Source organism: Misgurnus anguillicaudatus, chromosome 13, assembly GCF_027580225.2.
Source record: "Misgurnus anguillicaudatus chromosome 13, ASM2758022v2, whole genome shotgun sequence".
Classification (NCBI taxonomy): Eukaryota; Metazoa; Chordata; class Actinopteri; order Cypriniformes; family Cobitidae; genus Misgurnus; species Misgurnus anguillicaudatus.
Genome location: NC_073349.2, coordinates 20,493,699 through 20,516,281, shown reverse-complemented (window position 1 = coordinate 20,516,281; position 22,583 = coordinate 20,493,699). Strand labels below are relative to the sequence as shown.

The 22,583-nt window shown below is 36.8% G+C and overlaps 1 protein-coding gene across 3 annotated transcripts in view; it reads right to left on the bottom strand.

Annotated features, from left to right (window-relative positions):
- The window catches only part of arhgef25a (Rho guanine nucleotide exchange factor (GEF) 25a), a 109,327-nt gene that overhangs the window by 18,816 nt on the left and 67,928 nt on the right, over nt 1-22,583 (bottom strand). For all 3 annotated transcript variants that reach the window (XM_073875340.1, XM_073875341.1, XM_073875342.1), the window contains 6 exons: nt 16,743-17,053; nt 13,453-13,563; nt 6,075-6,190; nt 5,678-5,744; nt 5,214-5,317; nt 4,874-4,943 (listed from right to left, as the gene is read on the bottom strand). In XM_073875340.1, the coding sequence (XP_073731441.1) occupies nt 4,874-4,943; nt 5,214-5,317; nt 5,678-5,744; nt 6,075-6,190; nt 13,453-13,563; nt 16,743-17,053 (779 nt within the window). The remainder of the gene's footprint in view (nt 1-4,873; nt 4,944-5,213; nt 5,318-5,677; nt 5,745-6,074; nt 6,191-13,452; nt 13,564-16,742; nt 17,054-22,583) is intronic.

Below are 22,583 nucleotides of genomic sequence, written 5' to 3'. Positions count from 1 at the left end.
GATATAATTTTAATATTTAAAAAATTCCTGTAAACTAAAATTACACTAACAGAAATATGATAATGCATATTAAAAGCGTGAAGTTGTTCATTTGAAAGATTAATTGTAAACACATGTAGTACGTAACACCACTATCTCACATTAAGTGCACTACATTTCTTCCGTCATGCATCCCTCTTTAAAGTAAATACACTACAGCATACTTGATTAAATGTGAGGACAGTGAAATTGTACACTTATTATCAATCTTATAATGTACTTAAGTTACTCGGGCAATCAGTACAGGACCTCGCTGGTTTATTTTGGCTTATATAATAAGTTATATCAAGTTATGTAACCAGCTCAGGTTAGCTGATACAGTAGCGTCAGAGTATATAAACATTTGTGCTTGCCTTTGAGTTGCGGGATGACCCTCCTGCAATCGCGCATCACTTTTGTTTTGATTGTAGCATCACATGTTTTACAAAGGGTCCCTTGACAGAAGCAAATGTGATATGCATCCATATGTTTGCTCTTTATCTCTTCTCTCAGACCAGACGCGAACTTTTCTCTACAGTTTATGACATACGCAGCACGCAGATGTCCCGCTACGGTGGCTCAACGCAAGCCATTCAGCGTTTGACATCAAAGTACCGCGAGACCAGACTTCTCCATATGCATTTGATTCGCTCTCGCAGTACTTTGATTTCATACGTTTGCTCTGCGCAGCGCCAAATGAAGTCCCTCAGTTGTGTGTGTGCGTGTAACCTCGCGACCACAGATTCTATCCATCATCACTCTCTGACACTTTCGTCTCGTTTTTATTTGACGAATAAACCATGTAGCGAGTAACGTTAAGTGTCATTTCAAATGTAGTGGAGTCAAGAGTACAAATACACAATCAAAAATGTAATTGAGTAGAGAGTAAAAGTTGCCTATATTTTTGATACTCAGTACAAGTACAAAGTAGCCCAAAAAATACTTAAGTACAGTAACGAAGTACATTTACTCGAGTACTTTACACCTCTGTTTTTGGGTGAACTATCCCTTTAAAAATAAAAAAGTTTAGATATTCACTAGAACACAACACACAACTACTGATTAGGAAAATGATTTTTTGCACTGCAGTAACATTTCCTTATAAGAATGTCTGTTTAAAATCAGCGAAATAATTTTTCAGCCCATCATCCATAAATATCCCAGTTATGCATCCATGACTGGAGAGGCCTAACATAACTTCAGTGGCTCAGACCTTTGTTATGTATGAGTTAACAGAGGGGGTGAGAGCAGAGACCCAAGAAAGTTGAAAAAGGGGGGAAGGTCTTGATTTTTTGTAGAAGGAAAATGGAGAGGAGGGGAAATGTGTGTGACCGTCCTTATAGCAGCTTGCATTACTGTTTTTATTACCTAGCCATTTCCCACAAGGCTTGTTTTCACAGTTTGATACAACCTTTAGATTTTCTTATAAGTTTCTTTATTCCACTCAAGTCTTTTCAAGTCATTACCCACAGGGCAGGAAACGGTCATTACCCAGTAGACAAGGCCACCGCTGGCAGACGCCGTTTCTTACTGTAACTCTTTGCTTTTAATTTAGGCACAACTCTTTGATTCACCACCAAAACTTGTATCGCAGCATGTGGCAGCTTTTAACAAATTACTACCACTATCAACAACATCCACGATTGTAAATCTGCACTTTTATTCTTTCACGTGCACATCAGAGACTGTTGAGAGATTGTGTTTTTTGTTCTGGGAGAGTTGTTTATGTGTCTTTGCCTATAGTGGGGTTGAGCGCCAGAAATAGACTCAGTGTGTAAAGCAGCAGTGTTATCAAAGGACGTGGACGTGCTTGTTATTTTTCTTTCTTCTCGCCTATTTTTCTAGTGTCCTTCCTGACCCTGCCGAGCCTCATGGAGGTGGGCCAATGGACTCACAAGCAAACACACCCCCTCGTGCAGGCAGTATCAGTAACAGGGGGTCTAAAGGGGGACCGAAATAGAGTGAAATGCTGTGAGGATAAATGGGGTGTTAAAACGGTGAGTGTTAAAAGCCTCTCTGTGTTTTCTCAGCTCTGTTTATGAAAGGAAGTTCTGCTCAATATTCACTGCTGAAAAGAACAAGCTTATACCTCAGAAAGAACTTCACAGATGGTCCAATCTGCTTTGGTCTAACTAGTGGACCAGATTAGCCAAAATGTTCACCAGCTAAATATTTTGGAGAAAAAATTATGATTTTTGAGATTTTAGTGGACAGTTTAGAGTTTTAATGCAGTTTAAAATTGCAGTTTCAATACAGCTTCAAAGGGCTCTAAGGGCCGTATCATACACCCGACGCAATGTGTGACGCAAGTGTCTTTTGCAAGTTTCAACCCCATGCAATTATCATTTTCACGCTTAGTTCCAAACCTGGTGTGTTTGAGGTGTGTTCAGGTGCATTGTTAGCATGTTGCTATTTTGAGGCAACTAAAATAGACAACGCCATTGACCAACTAAAACCTGGTCTAAAGTCTAGTCAATAGTGCAATGTTGTTTTTGTTATTTAATAAACGTGCTAGTAATATGCGCCTATAAATGGGACGACAATACGCGTTTAGCAGCACACAAATGTTTGTCAAATATGAAAAATGTAAAGGATTAAAATGTAAAAGATTATTTTTGAGTATATTGGACATAAATGAGGACCGATTAAGAGACAATAGAAGTGTAAAGAGCAGCTTCACCTGTAGCCTGGTAAATAATTAAATGGTTTGCTTTAAACAAATGTTAAGTATTGCATCTATTTTGAAATGTTTTTTTAAAATGCTACCCCACGGATTTATTGTATGTTATGACTTTGTACCTGTGGATATCCCGAATGAGAAACTTTTTTAAGTAAAAAAACTAACAGCGCTGTCCGAGTGCTGAAACGGCTCTCCAAACGTTTGTAATTTTTTTTCTCTTGTTTGTTATTTTCCAAACCTTTCTTGCATATTTGTAAATTATTTTTCGAGATTACACTGATCAATTGAAATCCTGCTGTTTTTACTTTCATTACTGAAAGAAAACGACTTTCAAAGGTTTTAATAAAAAAAGTACAATTTCAATACAAATGAAAACAACGAAATTTTTTAACATCAATCTTAAACTGGTGGTCTTCTTCCTCCGCTTACATTTTCAGTTTACAAATTACGCCATCTAAATAGGGAATCGGCATGGCGCCTGCGCAAATGGCTTGTGTAAAGGGGATAAGAGCTGAGACTCTCATTGGTTTATTGCATGTTACGCGCAAAACACACCCATAACTCATTACGAGAATAGGAACAACCCTTTTGGCGCACAAATAATTTTTCCGTCGTTAAATGACCAAAAGTCAATTCGGACACGCCCGTTTAGACTATGCGCCATGCGCTTTAGACAATGTGCTTAGATCATTAAAATAAAGCTCTAAATAATCCCAACCGAGGCATAAGAGTCTTACCTAGATAACCAATAATTTTCATCTGGAGAAAGAGGACCATTCCGACGTTGTTGTATGTGGAATTATATTAATTAATGTATTTTTCTAATGTCAGTTTATTGTTTAACTCTTCCCCCGCCATTGGCGAGTTATCTCGTCAATTAAGAGAAAACATTTGCTTAAAAAAGTGTGCATTTTATGTTAAACTGCAATACCGCGATTATCCACTAGATCGCACCTACCCAATTAATGAAAAAAAATGAAGCCAAAACGTTATTTACTCATTTTAAACTCTGTGTATGTTTTGATAATCGTTCTGAATCGTTCTCATCTCTAACAAAAATTATTTCAGCTTTTTGCAAAAAAAAAATTATTTTTAAAGAAAAATACCCATATTTAAGAGTTTATAAGCAGAGAAAAAAATATAGATAGGATTAAACGCTTTTTTTCTATTTTGTTTGTTTGTTTATTGTTTGTTTGAAAGCAGAGGGTCTGTTCTTTCATTTGATATATTTTTATAAGAAAATTGTCCTGGAAGGCATTTTGTGAAACTTTTGTGAAAATCACAAAAAAATCCTGGCAGGCAACTTTTCAAAAAATGGCTGGCGGGGAATGAATTAAAGTGGTGAAAAGTGTGCATTTCATATATGTAACACGTGACATTTTGACTTTATAATGTAATACGTAAGGTCCGCACTGGCGCATCACACGGTTGTGGTTGTGTACATTTTTTATAAAAGTGGAGTATTCCTTTAAAGGTGCAGTGTGTAAATTTTAGTGGCATCTAGTGGTGAGGTTGCGAACTGCAACCAACGGCTAAGTCCACTGCTCACCTATCGCTTTTGAAACACATAGAAAAGCTACGGTAGCCACCACCGGACAAACATGTCATCGTTGGAGACAAACAAGTTTGTCCATTAAGGGCTTCTGTAGAAACATGGCAGCACAAAATGGCAACTTCCATGTAAAGGGACCCTCTGTGTATGTAGATAAAAACGTCTTATTTTAAGGTAATAAACACATAACGATTCATTTTGAAAGGTCTTTATACACCCCTGATAATATAGTTTTATATATTATTTTGCATTTTGGTCAAGAGATCCTTCTAAAAATTACACACTGCACCTTTAACGATGAAGTATAGGCACAGAAGAGTGCGCGCTTACTGTATGCACGGCGCCAGATTTTTTACACCCCCATGTACATTGTACGCGTTGGTCATGCATGCACTTACAGGAGAATGTAGTATGGAGCCCAGGAGATGCATTGCATTTTGTCGCAATACGCCGAACGTTTAAGTACATGTAAAAAACTGACTATACTACGGGCTTTAATCTTAGCTGGTAAAACTGGTCATGGGCCAGCACCAAAAACACAAGAAATGCTGGTAATCATGCTGAGGTCTTTACAAGGCTAATAAGCACAGAATGGGTTGATGAAGGCAGACAGACAAACTTACATGTTTGATAAAAAGTTGGGCCAGTCGCTCAGGTTCAGCTACGCATTTCTCCAGCTCACCCAGGAAATAACTGCTCAAAGCAGAGAGAAGATCAGACGTTGAGCATACCATGAGACATCAGGCACACATATTCAACATACTTCATGCATTTCTCACACATAGATTAACCGTAAGATCATTTGTTGCTTTTTACAGAGATACTGGTTATGAGATCGGAATTTAAACTATAAACGAAGAGCTGGAAACAGTTTAGTCTGAATTGTCTTTAAGGCTTAAAAATATGTTTAAAGATTCTGTGTCTCATTTATACACACATACATGCGAACACACATAAACCCACTCTTTATGCCAGTCGTAGATCTGATGAATATTTCCAAAGACTATTTTGTCTTTTCCCTTCATATCTTCTGGCACTCCTTTAGCATTCATACTGGCCATGTAGCCCTGCGAAAGACATTACTTTATAAATGAAGACAGCGCATGACCCACAGAGCACTCAATTGCAATAATACTTCACCATTTCATCTGTGACAGTAAAGCATTGGTCTAGTACAGCTATTTTAAAACCTTGGCATCATTAGTTTGATTTATAATGTCATCAGTATTACAGCTGAGAAGAATACAGGTCAGATGATACAGCAAATCTAATTCTACAGTGATTAAATGCTCTGAAATGCATTTGCTTGTATTACAGGAGATTGATACCATTCCAGCGGCATTGATCAAATCCTCATGTGATTTGTTAATAGATGTTTTCAAAGTCACTTCAAAAGCCATTTATTTTATGTTACGAATGCAGCTCACCTCCACAATAAGTCCTAGATCAGCTACATACAGCTTTTCTGTCTCTATCAATTCCTTAAGTACATACCTACAATAGAGAGAGAATTGGTTAGTGGAGCTCTCGTTGCTTTCATGAATTCATCTGATAACAAAACAATACTGACAGAACACAAAACGTGGCGAGGGTTTAATATAGCCCCATAATGTTTGCAGAGCTCAAGCTGCATATTAATAATCTGGAAGCTATCTATGGACCAGATGAAGGGTGTTTTTAATAGAAATGTGCACATTTGATATGAATGCCGGTGCATATCTTGTATAAGCTCTATATTGCAATTTGAAAAAGGTAATATAGGTCTAAATGAAGCATTTTGCTCATGTTACATAAAGAATATTAACATCATGATGTCACACACACATGCTTTTTTCTAAGGCACTCCTCCGGTCCTCTTCGCTGTCTATGGTGGTTGACGATTGGCTGGAAGTGTCGTCCATGAACAGGGAGCTGTTGTCTTCTGCGTGTAGACTGGTGATCTGCAGACACAGAGGGAATAACTGCGTATAAGAGATGAGACATCATGCTTAAAAGTTCCTCACTCTTCAGATAGAGACAGCAAGCTGTTGTAATAGCTCAGGTTGCCAAGGTGACAGAAAAGGAGCATGCTGGGTCTTCTTGTGACAGTGACTGAATGCTAACAAGAATCCGCATTCATGACACCATCATTTGCTAAACTATTGCACCACACAGCATTTTGTCTAATGCATTTACCACTTTCAATTCAATTTAACCAGGTGTAAAATACTTTTAAAAGGCATGGCCATGTATTGTTATTATATAATTAGCATTTCATGCATTTGGGAGAGGCTATTATCCAAAGCAAAAAGTTAATTTAAGCTATACATAATTATGTGTGGACGTCACATCATCGCCCCTGGTGGCTGGCTGCAGTACAGGTCTTAAACCCCGCCCTCTCCATGTAAATGAATGCTACGTGAGCCAAACTTAAAAATCAAATTACACTTCAAATAATTTTTTCCAAACGGTTTCTTTTATATGTTCGTTTTTATAAGTTTGGTTTACGTTGGCTATTAGAGGCTATCCGCGTGTTAAGTCGTGATTCAAAATACCATTTCTGTCTCCAAGCATCCACTCGCTTCATATGAGACTCCAATCTCAACAGGTATTTACTCACTGCCGCAAACTGTTAGTAAATCTGGCCCTAAATGTGTTATAACAGCAGCCCAAACCATCATTTTGGCGTTAAATAGCGACTGTCGGGATTTACTAAAGACGCGCAGTGGATAACTAGCGCTGAAAAGGTGTGGTCTAGTTATTCTTTGTGAGTCACCTTGTTGCACAAGCATTTCTAGGAGTTTCCCTTTCAGACACAAAATATATGAGAGGAGATTATTTAAATGATTTTACGCAACATGATTTACTAATGTTTGCACATGTGATATATTGTGCCATTATTTAACGCAAAAAAACATGTCTTAAATCATTTTGCGCTTGAAGAAAATAAAATCACTAGTAGAAGTGAGTCAATAGTAGGGGTGTAACGGTACGCAAACATCATGGTTCGGTGCGTACCTCGGTTTTGATGCCGCGGTTCGGTTCATTTTCGGTACAGTGAGGGAAAAAATTCAAACATTAAACTGCAGGTTGTTTATTACTTTAAACTTTTTTTTACTATTTGTTTACACTTTTTTAAAACACTTTTTATTAAAATATATATATATCACGCATTCCGTTATTCTCGCTGTCACAGAAAGCGTGTCTCATGATTGCGTAGCAACGAAAGACGTGCAACCTCTAACGTACTTATGAAAGAACAAAACAGCGCGTTGACACGCGTTTAACACGCGCTTTTAGACGCGACACGTAAACTACCCCGTACACGTTTACATCAATAATCAAAATAAGTAAATAACAGTCTTTCTGCGGGCTAAATTATGTTATATGTTTGACAGAAGACTTGCGCTGAACGCGGAGACTTCCGCCACTTAATATGTTCGCGTGGAAACGCACACAACATATTATGTTCCACCTATGTTCCGCACACAAAAGATTGCATTCGGCCATTCGGTGCACATGTGCACCGTGCCGAAAGCCCTTTACCGAAACGGTCTGGTATGAATACACGTACCGTTACACCCCTAGGCACTAGTAGAAGTTTCAAAACTTCTTGTAACCCTTAATTTTTTGTCCTCCTTTTCAGTGTACTATGGCTTCGTTAGCTGGAATATAAACCCCGAATATTTAGCTAAGACGTCTGTGGTGCTGAACTCAAGCGCATTAGGCGTTAATAGATCACCTGCACCTGCAGGAGCATCAGCTCTGCTTGTTTGCGACCCTGAACTAATTTGCACTGCTCTAAGTAGATTTCGTTGGTCATTATGGAAATCAGCTGTTGTGCCTGTGTTATTTAATTTGCACTTTTTTAGTAAATAACCACTCCCATCAGCGCTTTTTTGGAATTGCGCTCCTATGCTAATTTGCCTCGTTTAGTAAATCTGGCCCTTAAGCTATATTTTAACAAACTCACTGTGTACATACACTACTTTCCCCAAGCTCACGATGTCCCAGACAACAATACTTAAAAATTCATAAAAGATTCATTACTTTCTGGCCATTAGTATATATACTCTAAAAAAACAAACGGTGCTATATAGCACCAAAACTGTTGATTTGAATCGTAACCCTAGAAGAACCATTTTTAGTGCCATATAGCACCGGTGAAGCACCGGTGAAGCACCTGTGTAGCACCTGTGTAGAACCATATAGGGGCCATATAGCACCACTATAGCACCACATTTGGTTCTACATAGCACTATATGGTTCTACACAGGTGCTTCACTGGTGCTTCACCGGTGCTATATGGCACTAAAAACGGTTCTTCTATGATTACGAACAAAGAACCACTTTTGGTGCTATATAGCACAGTTTGTTTTTAAAGTGTACAGTATAGTTTGTTGTTTGCTTAAGGCATCTGATGAAGCGTTTGGACCCGAAGTTGTGGGGTGTAACATCAGAACTTGATGGATTAAAAAGGCGTGTGATGACTTTATTTGTGTGTTTGAGTGATTGAGCCAAACGAGAAATGGGTGGGGTCTTGAAACCGCGGCTCCACCTCATGATCACTACTGCGCAGACTCTGGCCCCAAATGACGTCATCAACGCAAGATATGAGCCCTTGCTGAGATATGTTGGAATCCTTATTTTACAATTGAAGTCTATGGGGATCTTTTTTACACAGTGTATGGTATACAAATACAGGAAAAAAAATAGTTTACATTCTTTACTACCTAAACATGTTTCTCTTTTGTAAATGATGCTTACTACTCATTGCGCTTTACAAAAGGTTCTGTGTTTTTTCCTTTAGACAGATTTAATGAGGGTTTCATTCCTAAACTGCAAAATGTGCCCTAACGCAGACAGTGCATGCAAATAAACAGCCCTATCAACGAGAGAAATTTGTTCTTGGCGAATTTGCCCCTCAATTATAAAGCCACTGACCTCAATCACCATGTTCCCCATAAAGCTGCCAAACTGCTCTGGTTGACATTGTTTTATGTGAGGATCGATGAGCGTACAAGCCTACGAGTTCGGCGGTGCTTTGAGACGGAAAAGGAAGTTCAAAGACGTCCTGTCTTTGTTAATGTGTTTGTTAACCACATCGAAGGTAAAAACAGGACATAAACTATACTATAAATCACACTTGTTATCGTGTCTCTTACAAGTGTTAATAGTGGTGCTTATGGTTAGGGGTGTGAACAAACAATTTTTATTAAATAACCAATCCATATTTGTGCTACAGACAAGTATAGTGATCAGACTTACAATTTTTACCTGGCGGATGATAAAATGGATGGCTCTTTTGATTTGAGCCACTAAATAACCACCCATAAATAGCATACGGTAAACACTAGAGCAACCACGTATAAATGCAGTAAAACTACTCGGAAAACCTTAGCAACCCAAAACAACTCCTTAGCAACATCCACTCACATTTTGCCCCCACACAGTTATACACAAACAAGCACTGTTACTTGTCATCTAGCTGACACAGACTTCTCTGTGTGACATAAAACACTGTGCGTCATAGCTGTTAAACAGTTCAAATCAATGGTACATTTTAAGTGACAGCACACAGGTAATGAATGAATGAGGTATCAGTACAGACAGAAAGCCATAGCCGATTATCAGCAAAGAAACACAGAACGACTTATTGTTTTTCTCCTAAAACCCTGCAGTATGCTTGCGTACGAGTGTCAATGGACGTTTGTCTGAAAGACAAACAAATAAAACGGCGATTAGCCTCATTTGCAAGACTCTCCCCTGTAAACAACAATGTTTAGATGCTTGGTAACAGCAAAATAACCTGTTGGAGTCACAGTTTTTAGTCCTATGGCTACAAGACCAACGATTGCTCTCTCACACAAAGACACAGTACACTGCTCTTCCACTTTACAGTAACATCACATATCCTCTTCAAACAAACAAGCTTCAGTAGCAAGGATTCTTACGGTGAGACTTTGCACGTCTCCTCCATCTATTCTCCTATCGCTTTCTTTCAGGTTGTTTGTAAGAGCACTTCCTTTGCTTATGCGTGAACTGTGTATTATTGTATTGTATTATGTGTGTGTGTGTGTGTGTGTGTGTGTGTGTGTGTGTGTGTGTGTGTGTGTGTGTGTGTTTTGTTTGTGTGTGTGTGTGTGTGTGTGTGTGTGTGTGTGTGTGTGTGTGTGTGTGTGTGTGTGTGTGTGTGTGTGTGTGTGTGTGTGTGTGTGTGTGTGTGTGAAAGAGAGAGAGAGAAAGAGAGAGAGAGAGAGAAATTTCAGACATTCCATGAAGAGATGATGTGGATTACAATAAACGGAAATTCCATAAACATTTCAAATACAGGCAGGCATTCAAATTTATTATGTTGTGAAAATCCATGAAATCCTAAAATGTTTTTAGTTAAAATATTTGTTAACACTTTATAATAAGAGCTGTATTTGTTAACATTAGTTAACACATTATCTAACATGAACTAACAATGAACAATACTCCTACATCATTTATTAATCTTAGTTCATGTTAATTTTAGCATTTACTAATATACATTATTAAAATGAAAAGTTGTAACTGTTAACATTCGTTAATGCAACATGAACAAACGTGAACAATTGGGCTGGCATTAGCAAAGATAAAAAAAATGCTAATAAACTATAATGTTCATTGCTAGTTCGTGTTAGCTGATGCAATTACTAATGTGAAAAAATAGAACTGAAGTGTTACCAAATATTTTAACATCCTTATGAATAAAAATTAAGATATTAAGACAATTCAAGATATATTCTCTGAAAACTAAGTTGACTTTCTTTAGCACATTACCAAATCTTATTTACTTGTTTTAAACATACAAGTTTAAACATTTAAACATTGTGATTGTTGCGGACAAAAATTCTTGATCTTGCTGCACGTTTTCTTAAAAATGTGATAGAATATGCGGGATATTTATGCAATTTTATTGGGAACTTGCAAAAATTGCGGGAACTTGCAAAAACTGCCTGAACTTGCAAAAACTGTGGTTGGATGAAAAAGAGAAAAAAACTGGTGATTCGTCGGCATCACAGGGTTTGCAGCTTTCAATGATGTTCACGTTGTGTAATTACGTCACTTCATAACGTTCCCATAGCAACAGGGGACATGGCTGTGCTGTGAAGTAAATGCAATATTTTTCAACATTCTGCTAAAATATATGTGACTTTTTGCTACGAAAATGAGGGCATTATGAAACCATGCAACCACTGCAGATTTTGTGCGCAGAAATCTGCGGCGAAAGTGCACCATATTTAATAAAAAATGCAGCCCCCGCATAAATGCGGACTTTGGCTGATTATGCATTGAATCATGCGATCGCATAATCGCGTTTTTCTGGAGGGAGTGTAATATGTAAATATATCACAACATAATATGCATACACAGCCCAGTCACGAATTTCCGCGTTTTTTCGTGATCGTATCACGAATTTCTGTTTATGTGTCAATGCCACGTATTGGTCACTCAACTGTTTTGTCCTTATTTCTTACCATTTTTGCTTCGGTTTAGGGTTAGATTTACATAAAATGACATCCTTACCCAAACCCAACTCTGACCCTAAAGCCAGGCAACAATGTTTTAAAATTTAGAAAATATAAAAAACTAAAATCAGAAAAAATAGTATAAACCAATACTTAAAGTGACATCCTAATGCACACACCAAATCTAACCCTAAACCGAAGCGAAATTTGTTTGAAAATAGGAAAAAGCAGTTGAGTAACCAATACGTGACAATGACACATAAACAGAAATTTGTGATACGATCACGAAAAACCGTGGAAATACGTGACAGTTTTATGAAAAAGAATAAAAAAATTACCTGACTATAGGTACATAATTTGACTGGGTAGGCATACACTAGTGGCCAAAACAAAAACTAAATTTACAATATTTGCTTTAAATGACTCCTCAGGTTAGATCAAACTATCAAAATAAAGGGTGTATGGTACAAAATGGACATAACACAAACTTTTAAAAAGCTCACAGGCATACACTAATTACAAAATATTGTATTAATATGTTATTGTCCCAGGCTATGTCTTTATAAACTTTGCACGTGTTGTGTGTAATTTTCCCCAAGCCTCCCTAAATTCTTATCAAAGCTGAGCTTCAGTTTATATTCCAAACACACCAAAGCAACATGCAAACATCATTTTTAAAGCATCTTTTATCAAATAATTTACATTAAGAGGAAAGTTTGACATCACTTATGGCCACTGCTGTATATTGTGTAAATATGCATCAAGGGAGTTTACATTTACTGGAAAAATAAACATTTCCAAGTAAACAGTAAACGAAACTATCAGAGTGATGCTGTATGGTGTAATGTTATGTCCCAGACATTTCTGATGTGTGTGTTCCACCACACCTCTCTGTGTGTAATAGTACACTGTTGTGTTGTGTTTCTCGTACAGGGTTGTGTTTGTGTGTTTTAGAACATGAGTGCTCCTGACTGGCTCACAGGTTTACCAAAAGATCATTTCCAGATGTCTTTTGGCAGAGCCCGGAGAAGAGCCCCCTCGCTTTTAATTTTCCCCTTTTTATCTCCTTGTTTTCCATCTTGAATTTAAAAGTCTTTGCTTGTCCCTTTAATAAAATCTGAGATCATACTGCTTGTTTTTTTCCTACAGGAAATTGTGTTAAAGTTAGCTAAAGCATACAGAGGTAATCCAACGTAACGTCCCTTCCCCCATTATGCCGGGGATGACGGGACTCACGCTACGGTTATATCATCAGCGCCTCCGCGCTCAAACTGCTGTGTCAGACCCCCATTTGTGCGGAGAATAAAACAACACAGTCAGTTTCATAAACATGTGCCGCATTCCTCTATCCGTGAGACAGGCCGAATCGGACGAGTGCTTACATATTCATTCAGGAATTTTCCATTAGCCAACAAATAATAAACTCAAACTGAATCCCCACAGCACACATCTCTCTGTGTCAGGTACAAAGTGATTTGTCAGTGCACTGAATGAAAGAGGGAGGCATGTCAAGAATGAACTGTAAACCGAAATATAAACTACATATCAGCTTGTCCATGGAGAATGACAGGAAATATAAAGCATCAAGTAAATGATCTGCATTTTTACGGCAAAGAAAATCTTCATCATTATTCGTCTTTTGTGTGTTGGTTTAACTTCATGCATCTTTTGCACAGTTCTGTCCTGTACAAAATCTTGATTCTGGACATGTGAATGGCTGGACTGACCTGTGTTTGTCCTATTGTGGTAAATCCCTGTGGTGAGTCGGATTCGTAGCTGTGAGACTGCAGGATACCTGGATCGTAGTTGCCGGGAGCAGACAAGCCATCTCTCCACTCCTGTGCACACGTCACACACAACATATAGCTTTAAAACAGCCTTTTCAAGCATCAATACAGACGTTAAAATAAAACCCACCCATAATTACACTATGACGAGTGGGTGTTAAAAAGCTATTACAGGTCAAAACAGATAACCAGCACACAGTTCATTTGAACAGAAGCAAACCACAGGGCTCTAGTGAGCAGTTGGCTGCACAATGTGGTGCAATTCACACTGTCATATGAAAAACATGAGTGGGATAGGGAGACCCTTGTAGTGTGCTGATATCTGATGTTTTCTATGAGAGACAGGTTTGTAGATATATTCTGCTGTTTTAAATGCAGACTCAATCTGAGAGAGATAATACAAAAACATTGAGAAACCTTTTATAACCCTTTACTTGAAGGGGTGTTCATAAGACTGACATGTCACATTCATAATCATGACATGACATGATATGAACATGAAGGAGATTTTATGCACGTTTATGACAACTGTCATTACTCATTACGTGTCATTCGTACAATTATGTCATTTTTAATGCAAATATGACATTGTTTGAGATGTCTTTGCTATGACAACTTGACATTAACCCATACATTATAACTTGTCACGAATTTCAGCGTTTTTTCGTGATCGCATCACAAATTTTTGTTTACGTGTAATTGTCACGTATTGGTTACTCAAGTTTTGTCCTATTCTCTTACCATTGTCGCTTCCGTTTAGGGTTAGATTTACATAAAATGTAAATCCTGACCCAAACCCAACTCTAACCCTAACGCCAGGCGACAATGGTTTAAAAATCAGAAAATAAAAAAAATTATTCTGAAAAAATTTTATAAACCAATACTTAAATTGACATCCTAACAAAAACACCAAATCTAACCCTAAACCGAAGCGACAATGGTTCGAAAATAGGAAAAAGAAGTTGAGTAACCAATACGTGACAATTAAACAGAAATTTGTGATACGATCATGAAAAAACACGGAAATTTGTGACAATATCACGAAAAAAGAATCAAAAAGTTACATGACTATATCACGAAATTTCGTGAGACTGGGTACCGTCATGACAACTTGACATTACCAAGACAACATAACTGACCACTTTTTATCAGTCATACAAATTGAATTTGTAATTAAAATGTCATAAGTGTTAATACTCTGTCATATAGTTTTATAACAGCGTCATGAATATTCTTCAATTCAAAAATATTTTTTAAATTTCCTCAATGTGTTTCACAAATAAAATCAATCATTCAATAATAATAGTAATAAAAATTGATAAAATTATATTTTATTGCATTTGGAGACAGATTCACCTAAAATTAAATAAAACAGTACAATAACGAGTTAATGCAGCGTTGGGTCCATATCGCTGCAAAGTTATTTACATTAAATAAATTGATTAATTGGTTTGTACGTTTCTCCGAACCCTCTGTGTGAGGAAGAACAAATTCTGTTAGTTTTCAGTTTTTTATGTATTGTGCACATACATAAAGTTAAGTATAATCCTTTGATGTGTCTTTTGCATTTTGTTAAGGTATTTTAAAGCAACAAGCCCCGCGAAGCAGTGGGTTACCAGTGCATTTTATAACAGCTAAGGGGCGTTGTTAGGCACGACGCGAAGCTAAAACCCCCTTAGCTGTTATAAAATGCACTGTTACACCATTGCTCCGCGGGGCTTATTGTGTTTATAAAATGGTTACTTTATATGCATAGCAGAATTTCATAAAATGAAACACAAATGAAACAGTGATACTTATGTAATGCGGTCTGAACCTTGGGTTTACTGGGGTATTTTATCAAGGCTTAGAACCAGAACCAATCAGAATGAAGAACCAGAACTGCCCGTTTTATAAAAAATTATTTGACATAGTATTAAGTTTGATAATTATTCTGCTATGTTTATGACAGATTTATAAAGTTTTGATGTATTGGTTTATGTCAAGTTGTCATAACAAAGACAATTCAAACAATGTCATCTTTGCATTAAAAATGACATAATTCATCAAATGACACTTTATGACAGTTGTCATAAATGTGCATAAAATCTCCTTCATGTTTATGACACGTGTCATGTCATGATTATAAAGGTATCATGTCAGTCTTATGAACACCCCTTCAAGTAAAGTGTTACACTTTCAACTTGTGTTTTAAAGGATTTATAAAAAAAGTGTAAAAGTGTATATTTGTTATTTTTATTGTCAAAAATGACAATCGTTTTGCTAGATAAGACCCTTATGCCTCGTTTGGGATTGTTTATAGTCCTTTGAAACTCCGTTGAAAAAAACTGATAAGTGTTGAGTTAAGTATTAAATGTTGGGCTCTATTAAAGTCCATTAAAATTAGAAAAATCCTGCAATGTTTTCTTAAAAAAACATAATTTCTTCTCGACTGAACAAAAAAAGACATCAACATTTTGGATGACATGGTGGTGAGTAAATTATCTGGATTTTTCTTTTAAGAAAATGGACTAATCCTTTAATGATTTGTGAATTTACATTTGACCAACTGCTCACCCGATAAAATACTGTAGTATACTTCAGTATGTACAATAATCAACTGTAGTAAAATTCCTTGATACTATAGTGTTTTTAAGCTTACCATAGTCAATACTAAATAATCTAGTAATATATACTACAGATCATCAATTCACTATAGTTAAGAATATAGAATAGTATACATTAAAAACGTTGGTGGTAATTACTATGGCTGCCTAACGATTAGTCGCGATTGTACATGCATGTATAATTTTAAGAATTTTTTTTAAATAATAAATATTTATATTTATATATAATACAAATTATAAATGCAAATGTGTCTTAAATATATACATGCATGTGTGTCTGTGTATTTATACATTTATACATTATTATACACAGTACACCCACATATATAAACAAAAACATTTATTCTGCAAACAATTAGTCGCCACTAATCGTTAGGCAGCCATAGTAATTACTATAAAATGCTTCAGTATGTGCAGTGTAACCACATATATTATTTATTGGATTGTTTTGTGTGTGCTACCTTTCTTTTAAAAATGCTAGCTGGTTTTATATTTTAAAATCCAACCCCATTTCAGTATGGCTTATGTATCCAAAAACTTTTTGGGGTACTGTAATGGTACTGTTTGATTACAATATTCATACACTATTTAAAAAGTACAATAAACACAGACATTAAACCTCACCAGTTCTTTGTCTATGACTGGCAGGATGGTGAATTGCTCTTCTGTTGTTTGTGAATTGCCCAGGTCTTGGCTGCTCTTGGTAGGTTGAGGCGGGGGTTTGCCCTCCGGTCTGCGGACCTGCCGCTCCCCTTTGGCTGCTCCGGCCGCCCCAACGCTGAGCTTACGCACCGGATTGGTAAGCCACTTCTTCAAGGTGCTGACGGAGCGGCGGGAGCCGGGGGAGTTTGGGGCCGAACTACCCGAAGTTTGGGGTGGTAGAGAGGCCACGGAGGTGGAGATACTGCCCTCACTGCCTGCGGCTGAGTATGAGTCTCTGTAGACAAAAGGAAGGGAGAGGGAAATGGGAAGAAAATAAAGCTCCATTAAATTTAAGACATTTTACATAAGCACACAAATAATAACACACCAGGGTCACATACCATATAAAACCAGAGAAAAGGTTCTCGGCCAGAGGTTGCTGTTTTATAGCTTGTTTTATAGTTGACATCAAGCTGTCAACATATAAAAATTAAAACTATTAATCTAAGCTTTTTAGGACTTACTGATGGACTTTTGGGGCATATCCTAGGCATTTAGTGAAGCATGTTCATCCTTACTTATCTGGCTTACAAAGCACATATAGCCCTGTGTTGACAGGTCCCATTTCACACATCCCAGTTTGTGTTAATCACATGAGGGCCTATCAGACCAGTTCATGGCAGACCTGAAGGAGCTACACTGGTTATCCAAGCTGTCGTGTGACCCTGGGGAACTAAATATAGACCCCGCCTTAAAGTCGAGGCTCAGGCTTACACTGTGGTGCTGGTGTCAGAGGGACCCTGGGAAATGAACAGAAAGGGACGTCCACAGGAAGCACACTTTAATCCTCATCCACAGGAAGGTCACCAATGTATTTTTTTTGTTGTTCTTTCTCCACATTGTGCCCCCCCAACTCTTTTCCTGACCCAGAACAGTGGCCGTCGAGGTTATCTGCAGCAACAAGGGCGAGCATTGCCTGTTACAGTCTCTCACCCTTCTTATCCAGCCTCTGCTTGACCTCCTGAATCAGCCGTGTACAAGGCCTGACAGCACGAGACACACACATACACGAACAGCACTCTCTGCCCAGAGACATGGAGTGCTAGATGTCAAGCTGTGTCAGTATTGACTATATAACTAGCTAAAACGGCGTTTTTGCAAGGAAAACCCACAGGAAAAATGTATTGCATAGAAATTCCTTTCATACCTCAGGAGAGTTCCTGGTTGTATTTCTTTTAAGCTTCAGACTAAGATGTTTTACCTGAAATTGCTTAGGAAATATACGAAGAGTTCAGATGCAAAACCCTCTGACATGTTTTCTTGTTAATGAGCATCTTTATCAGGCTCTTATGTATATGTTAATGATAAGTAATTTTTAGGGATGCACAGATAGGATTTTTTGGGCCGATACCAATTTAAACAGACAACTTCTGGCCGATACCGATGCCGATACCGATATTAAACACTTGTATACAATACTATACAGTTGGTCTATTAGCTAGTTTATTTCTGCATCAAATTATTTTTACTAAACATGGATTGGATCTAATTAACATTCAACTGACCAACATAATAATAGAGGCACAAATTAAGCTAAAACAAATATAATAAGACAGCATGACAGCCTTCAAAGATGGTTTTTGCTATTCAGCATTTATTTTATTAACAACATTAACAAATTTTTTACATATAATGGATTTCTTTATGCAGTTAATTAATAAAAAATCGGTATCGGCCTTTCTCGTGCTATTGCCGATATGCCGATGGTTTCAAATTCATTAAAAATCGGCCGATAAATATTGGTGGCCGATACATCGGTGCATCACTAGTAATTTTACTTTAAAAGGAATAATATTATTAGTCAGTATAGTTATTAGTCAGTAATTGAAAAGCCTTATTTTCAAAAACGTCACTTTAGTCATTTCATTGGTATCTGTATCTGTCTTTCACTGCAAAACCCTTTAAGTGCATGCCAACCTGATCTCACGAATATCTGTGTTATAGTCATAGAATATTTTGCTCATTTTTCTGTGTAATTGTCACTGATCTCTGCATTTGTCCATGTTTGTACCACAGACTTTCTTTTTCGTGTCAGTTTCACGTATTGGTTACTTAATTGATTTTTTTCTATTTTCTTACCATTGTCGCATGGGTTGGGGTTAGAACGATTTTTGTTACATAAAATGACATCCCAAACCCAACTCTAACCCTAAAGTCAGACGACAATTGTTTAAAAATCCGGAAAAATAGTATAAACTAATAGTTAAAGTGACATCCTATCTAGGGCTGTCTAGGGTTAGGATTAGGGCTGTTAAACGAATAATCGCAATTAATCGCATACAAAAATAAAACTTTTTGTTTGCATATTATATGTGTTTGTACTGTGTGTAATTATTACATGTATATAAATACACACACATATACATTTAAGAAAAATGTTTTTATATATATATTGTTATTTATTAATATATAATATAAATTACATGAAAATAAAAAAATATATATATTTACATGTAATTGTTTCTTAAATACAAACATGATTATGTGTGTATATATCTAAACATAATAATCACACACAGGACACACACAAATAATATGCAAACACAAACTTTTATTTTGTATGTGATTAATCGTGATTAATCGTTTGACAGCCCTAATGCTAACCCAAACCCCAAATCTAACCCCAAACCCATGGGTTAAAAAACAAAAAAAAACAATTGAGTTACCAATACGTGAAACTGACATGGAACAGAAAGTCTGTGGTACGGACACGAAAAAATGCGGAGATCCGTGACAACGACACGGATAAATGAGCAAAATATTCCATCACTATGCTACGTAACTTTGTGAGATCATGTTGTTTTGCCAAAAACCTGCACTTTCTTGGACAAGACAAAGTAAACAGTTGCAAAATCACTAAAGACGCAACTACAGTATAAACTTTGCAATTGTTAGAGTCAAAATTCAAAATGTAAGAATAAAAAAAACTTAACCACACATTAAATCTGTGATTAAAATCCAACTTTGATGCTCTTTATAATTTGATTATGAGACTTTATCCTAGATTTCACATATATGACTCAGACAACAGGCTGTGATATTTTGGCGAATCCGACGAATCTTTTAATATTAAGACATTGTTAAGGAAGCATCAGAGACACATGAACATTTCCTGAGGACAAAATGTGGGAAGCAGAAGACTTAGACGTCTCCATTTGCTTTCCATTTAATCTAATTGCTGTCTGGGAAGAATAGAGACATTAAAGATATGTGATTTTTCTTTCAAATAGGAAAAAAATGTGAAAGTTAAAGCGCATCACATTGGTGATCAATGGTGAATGACTCGGACCCATCTGAAATCATGTCCTAAACGCAATCTCTCATTTCTTTTCCTGTCGACTCTTATTTTAAAAGGCAAAAGGAAAACAGGGAATGAGTTCCTGGCTTCAGATTAACACAAAAGGTCCGACTAATTTATTAAATTAGTGTTTTGTGTACTGTAGCAGAACTGACCTAAAATTTGTGCTGATACACAGTGAAACAACCCCTGTTGAGATCTAATCCGCAAACTTTCCACTTTCATTGGAAAATAATCAGCGAAATAACGGAGTTGACCTCAACCCAGATGGAATTCAGCAGAACCTAAAGTGGAAGGATTACAACTCTTATTGCTGGCTAAACAGCAGGGAAAAGCTGCTTTCCTCATATTGGGATGCTGTGTGCTCGAGGGGAATCGTTCTCTCTGTGGTAGACAATGTGCTAGACTGGCTCCGTATGGGGCATACAAGAGGAATGGTTTCATAGAGCACTCAGCACGGATCCGACAGATTTAGAAAGAGTGCCAGTTACGAAAAAGCCAAATCCAATTCATTACCCTGTTTTGTTCTGAAGCAAGGCACTGAATGTTATCAGGAACCAAAGTCTGCTTGAAACCGGCAGCCATCGCTTACCACATCCCCCACAAATCAGTGGTGACACCCACGTAAAACAATGTATTATCCATCATCGTAACACAAAACAGTTACTTGGTGGTGCAACTTTGATGCAATCGATTGGAGCATGAATAGTCTGAAATGGAAATTTAAGCTTTTTTGAGCAACTTTACAAACGTAAATCACAAACTGCAGTACGAGTCGAGGACTGTGTATGTGACAGAAAGGCGGGTCTCTCTCCATTTTGATTGCTGGTAAACAGAAAGGATGAACTGATTTAAAAGCTTTGCTAAGTGCTGCTGGTGTGCAAGAGGGGGAGAGAGAGAGAGAGAAAGTGAGCGAGAGCAATTCTCTTAATATTGTTATGAATGAATTTCAATGCTCAACACTAGAGAGGATTTTTCTAACCACAAATACCCTGGACAGTTGAAAGGAATGTTGATAGAAATAGATAATATACATAATATGCCATTATTTTACAATAACCCTAAACTGATTTGTGCATAATTTTTCCCAATACTTATGAAATGCATTATATAATTGGTTTAAAAAAGATATAGTTTTTTGAGGATACTGCAAAGCGTATGTAAACTTATGACCTCAACTGTATATACACACACACATATACTTGTGTGAATGGTCTCTGCTATTCAATACGAACTCTGCATGAACAATGAAAGGCTATCTGAGATTGGGTCTCTCTCTCTCACACAGTTGGACGGAAGAAAACACAGAATTCCCCACAGCCCCCCGCTGGCAGGCCAGCCTTTAATTTTAGGAAAGCATGTGTTTCAGCTCAGAGCGACCAGTGGGCTGTTTCATCGACCCTCAGCAAGAACATCAACATGAAAGCACGAGCAGGGAATGAATGTAAAAAGATCTGTGATGGTGAGATGAATGGATGCAGGAGAGCCCTGCTTTCAAAAAAAAGGGAAGAGAGAAAATCTTAAACAAGAAAGCAAGAATAATTTTATTAAGCTTTGTGGGATGTAAAAGAAATGGTGACAGATAATGATAATTGTAATTCAAATTTAAGTATACTGATGGGCAATGGCACTTATTTTTATTTTTCATTCAAATTCACTGAGTTTTTTTATATTGCAATATCACTTTTGTAATTTAAAGTCCAATACAATATCCTAAGTTATATGCATTTTGTAATGAGACCAAAAGAACCAATGAGATTCGATGTTATCAATGTGCTGCCATATTTGAACTTCTCGAGCTGATCTGCATGTTGTATTGATCTGTATGTGATATATTAATTACTAAATAAGCTTAAAAAAATGAATGTTTTTTTCCCTCACAAGCATACATTTACTAATTTTTTAACCCAGCAGAGTAATTATACATTGAAAAAAAATTATTCATTGAATTTAATCAATTTTTTTAAGGTATGTGGTTGCAATTAATTTATTTAAGCTACATTTAAACAAAAAAGATGAGTAAAGTAAAATAAAATATAAAACTTTTGTGTAAAATGTAGCTTAAATAAATTGATTGCAACCACTTAAAATTTTTTATAAAATTCAATGAATCATTTTTTTTTTAGTGTACATGCAGTACATTATTTTTATGATGGATGTGCTTTTGGAGCTTCACCCTGTTGAGCTCTATGTACTGTACAACATGATGTCTTTTTTTTACAAATATTTTATTATTGTATATAAAAGAGTTTAATTATTTAATTGTTTAATATTAAATTAGAGATTGCACCGGTGGCGGCCGGTGACTTCTCTTCCGAGGGCCTGAATTAAAAAAAAAATTTCGGAATGTTATGTGTGTTGCTCGTCATGGCAAAACATGTGTTTGTTGCGTCATGTTAACCATGTGCATCATGCATCTTGTCAAAATACGTGCCTGCTGCACATGTTTCGAAAGATTATTATAA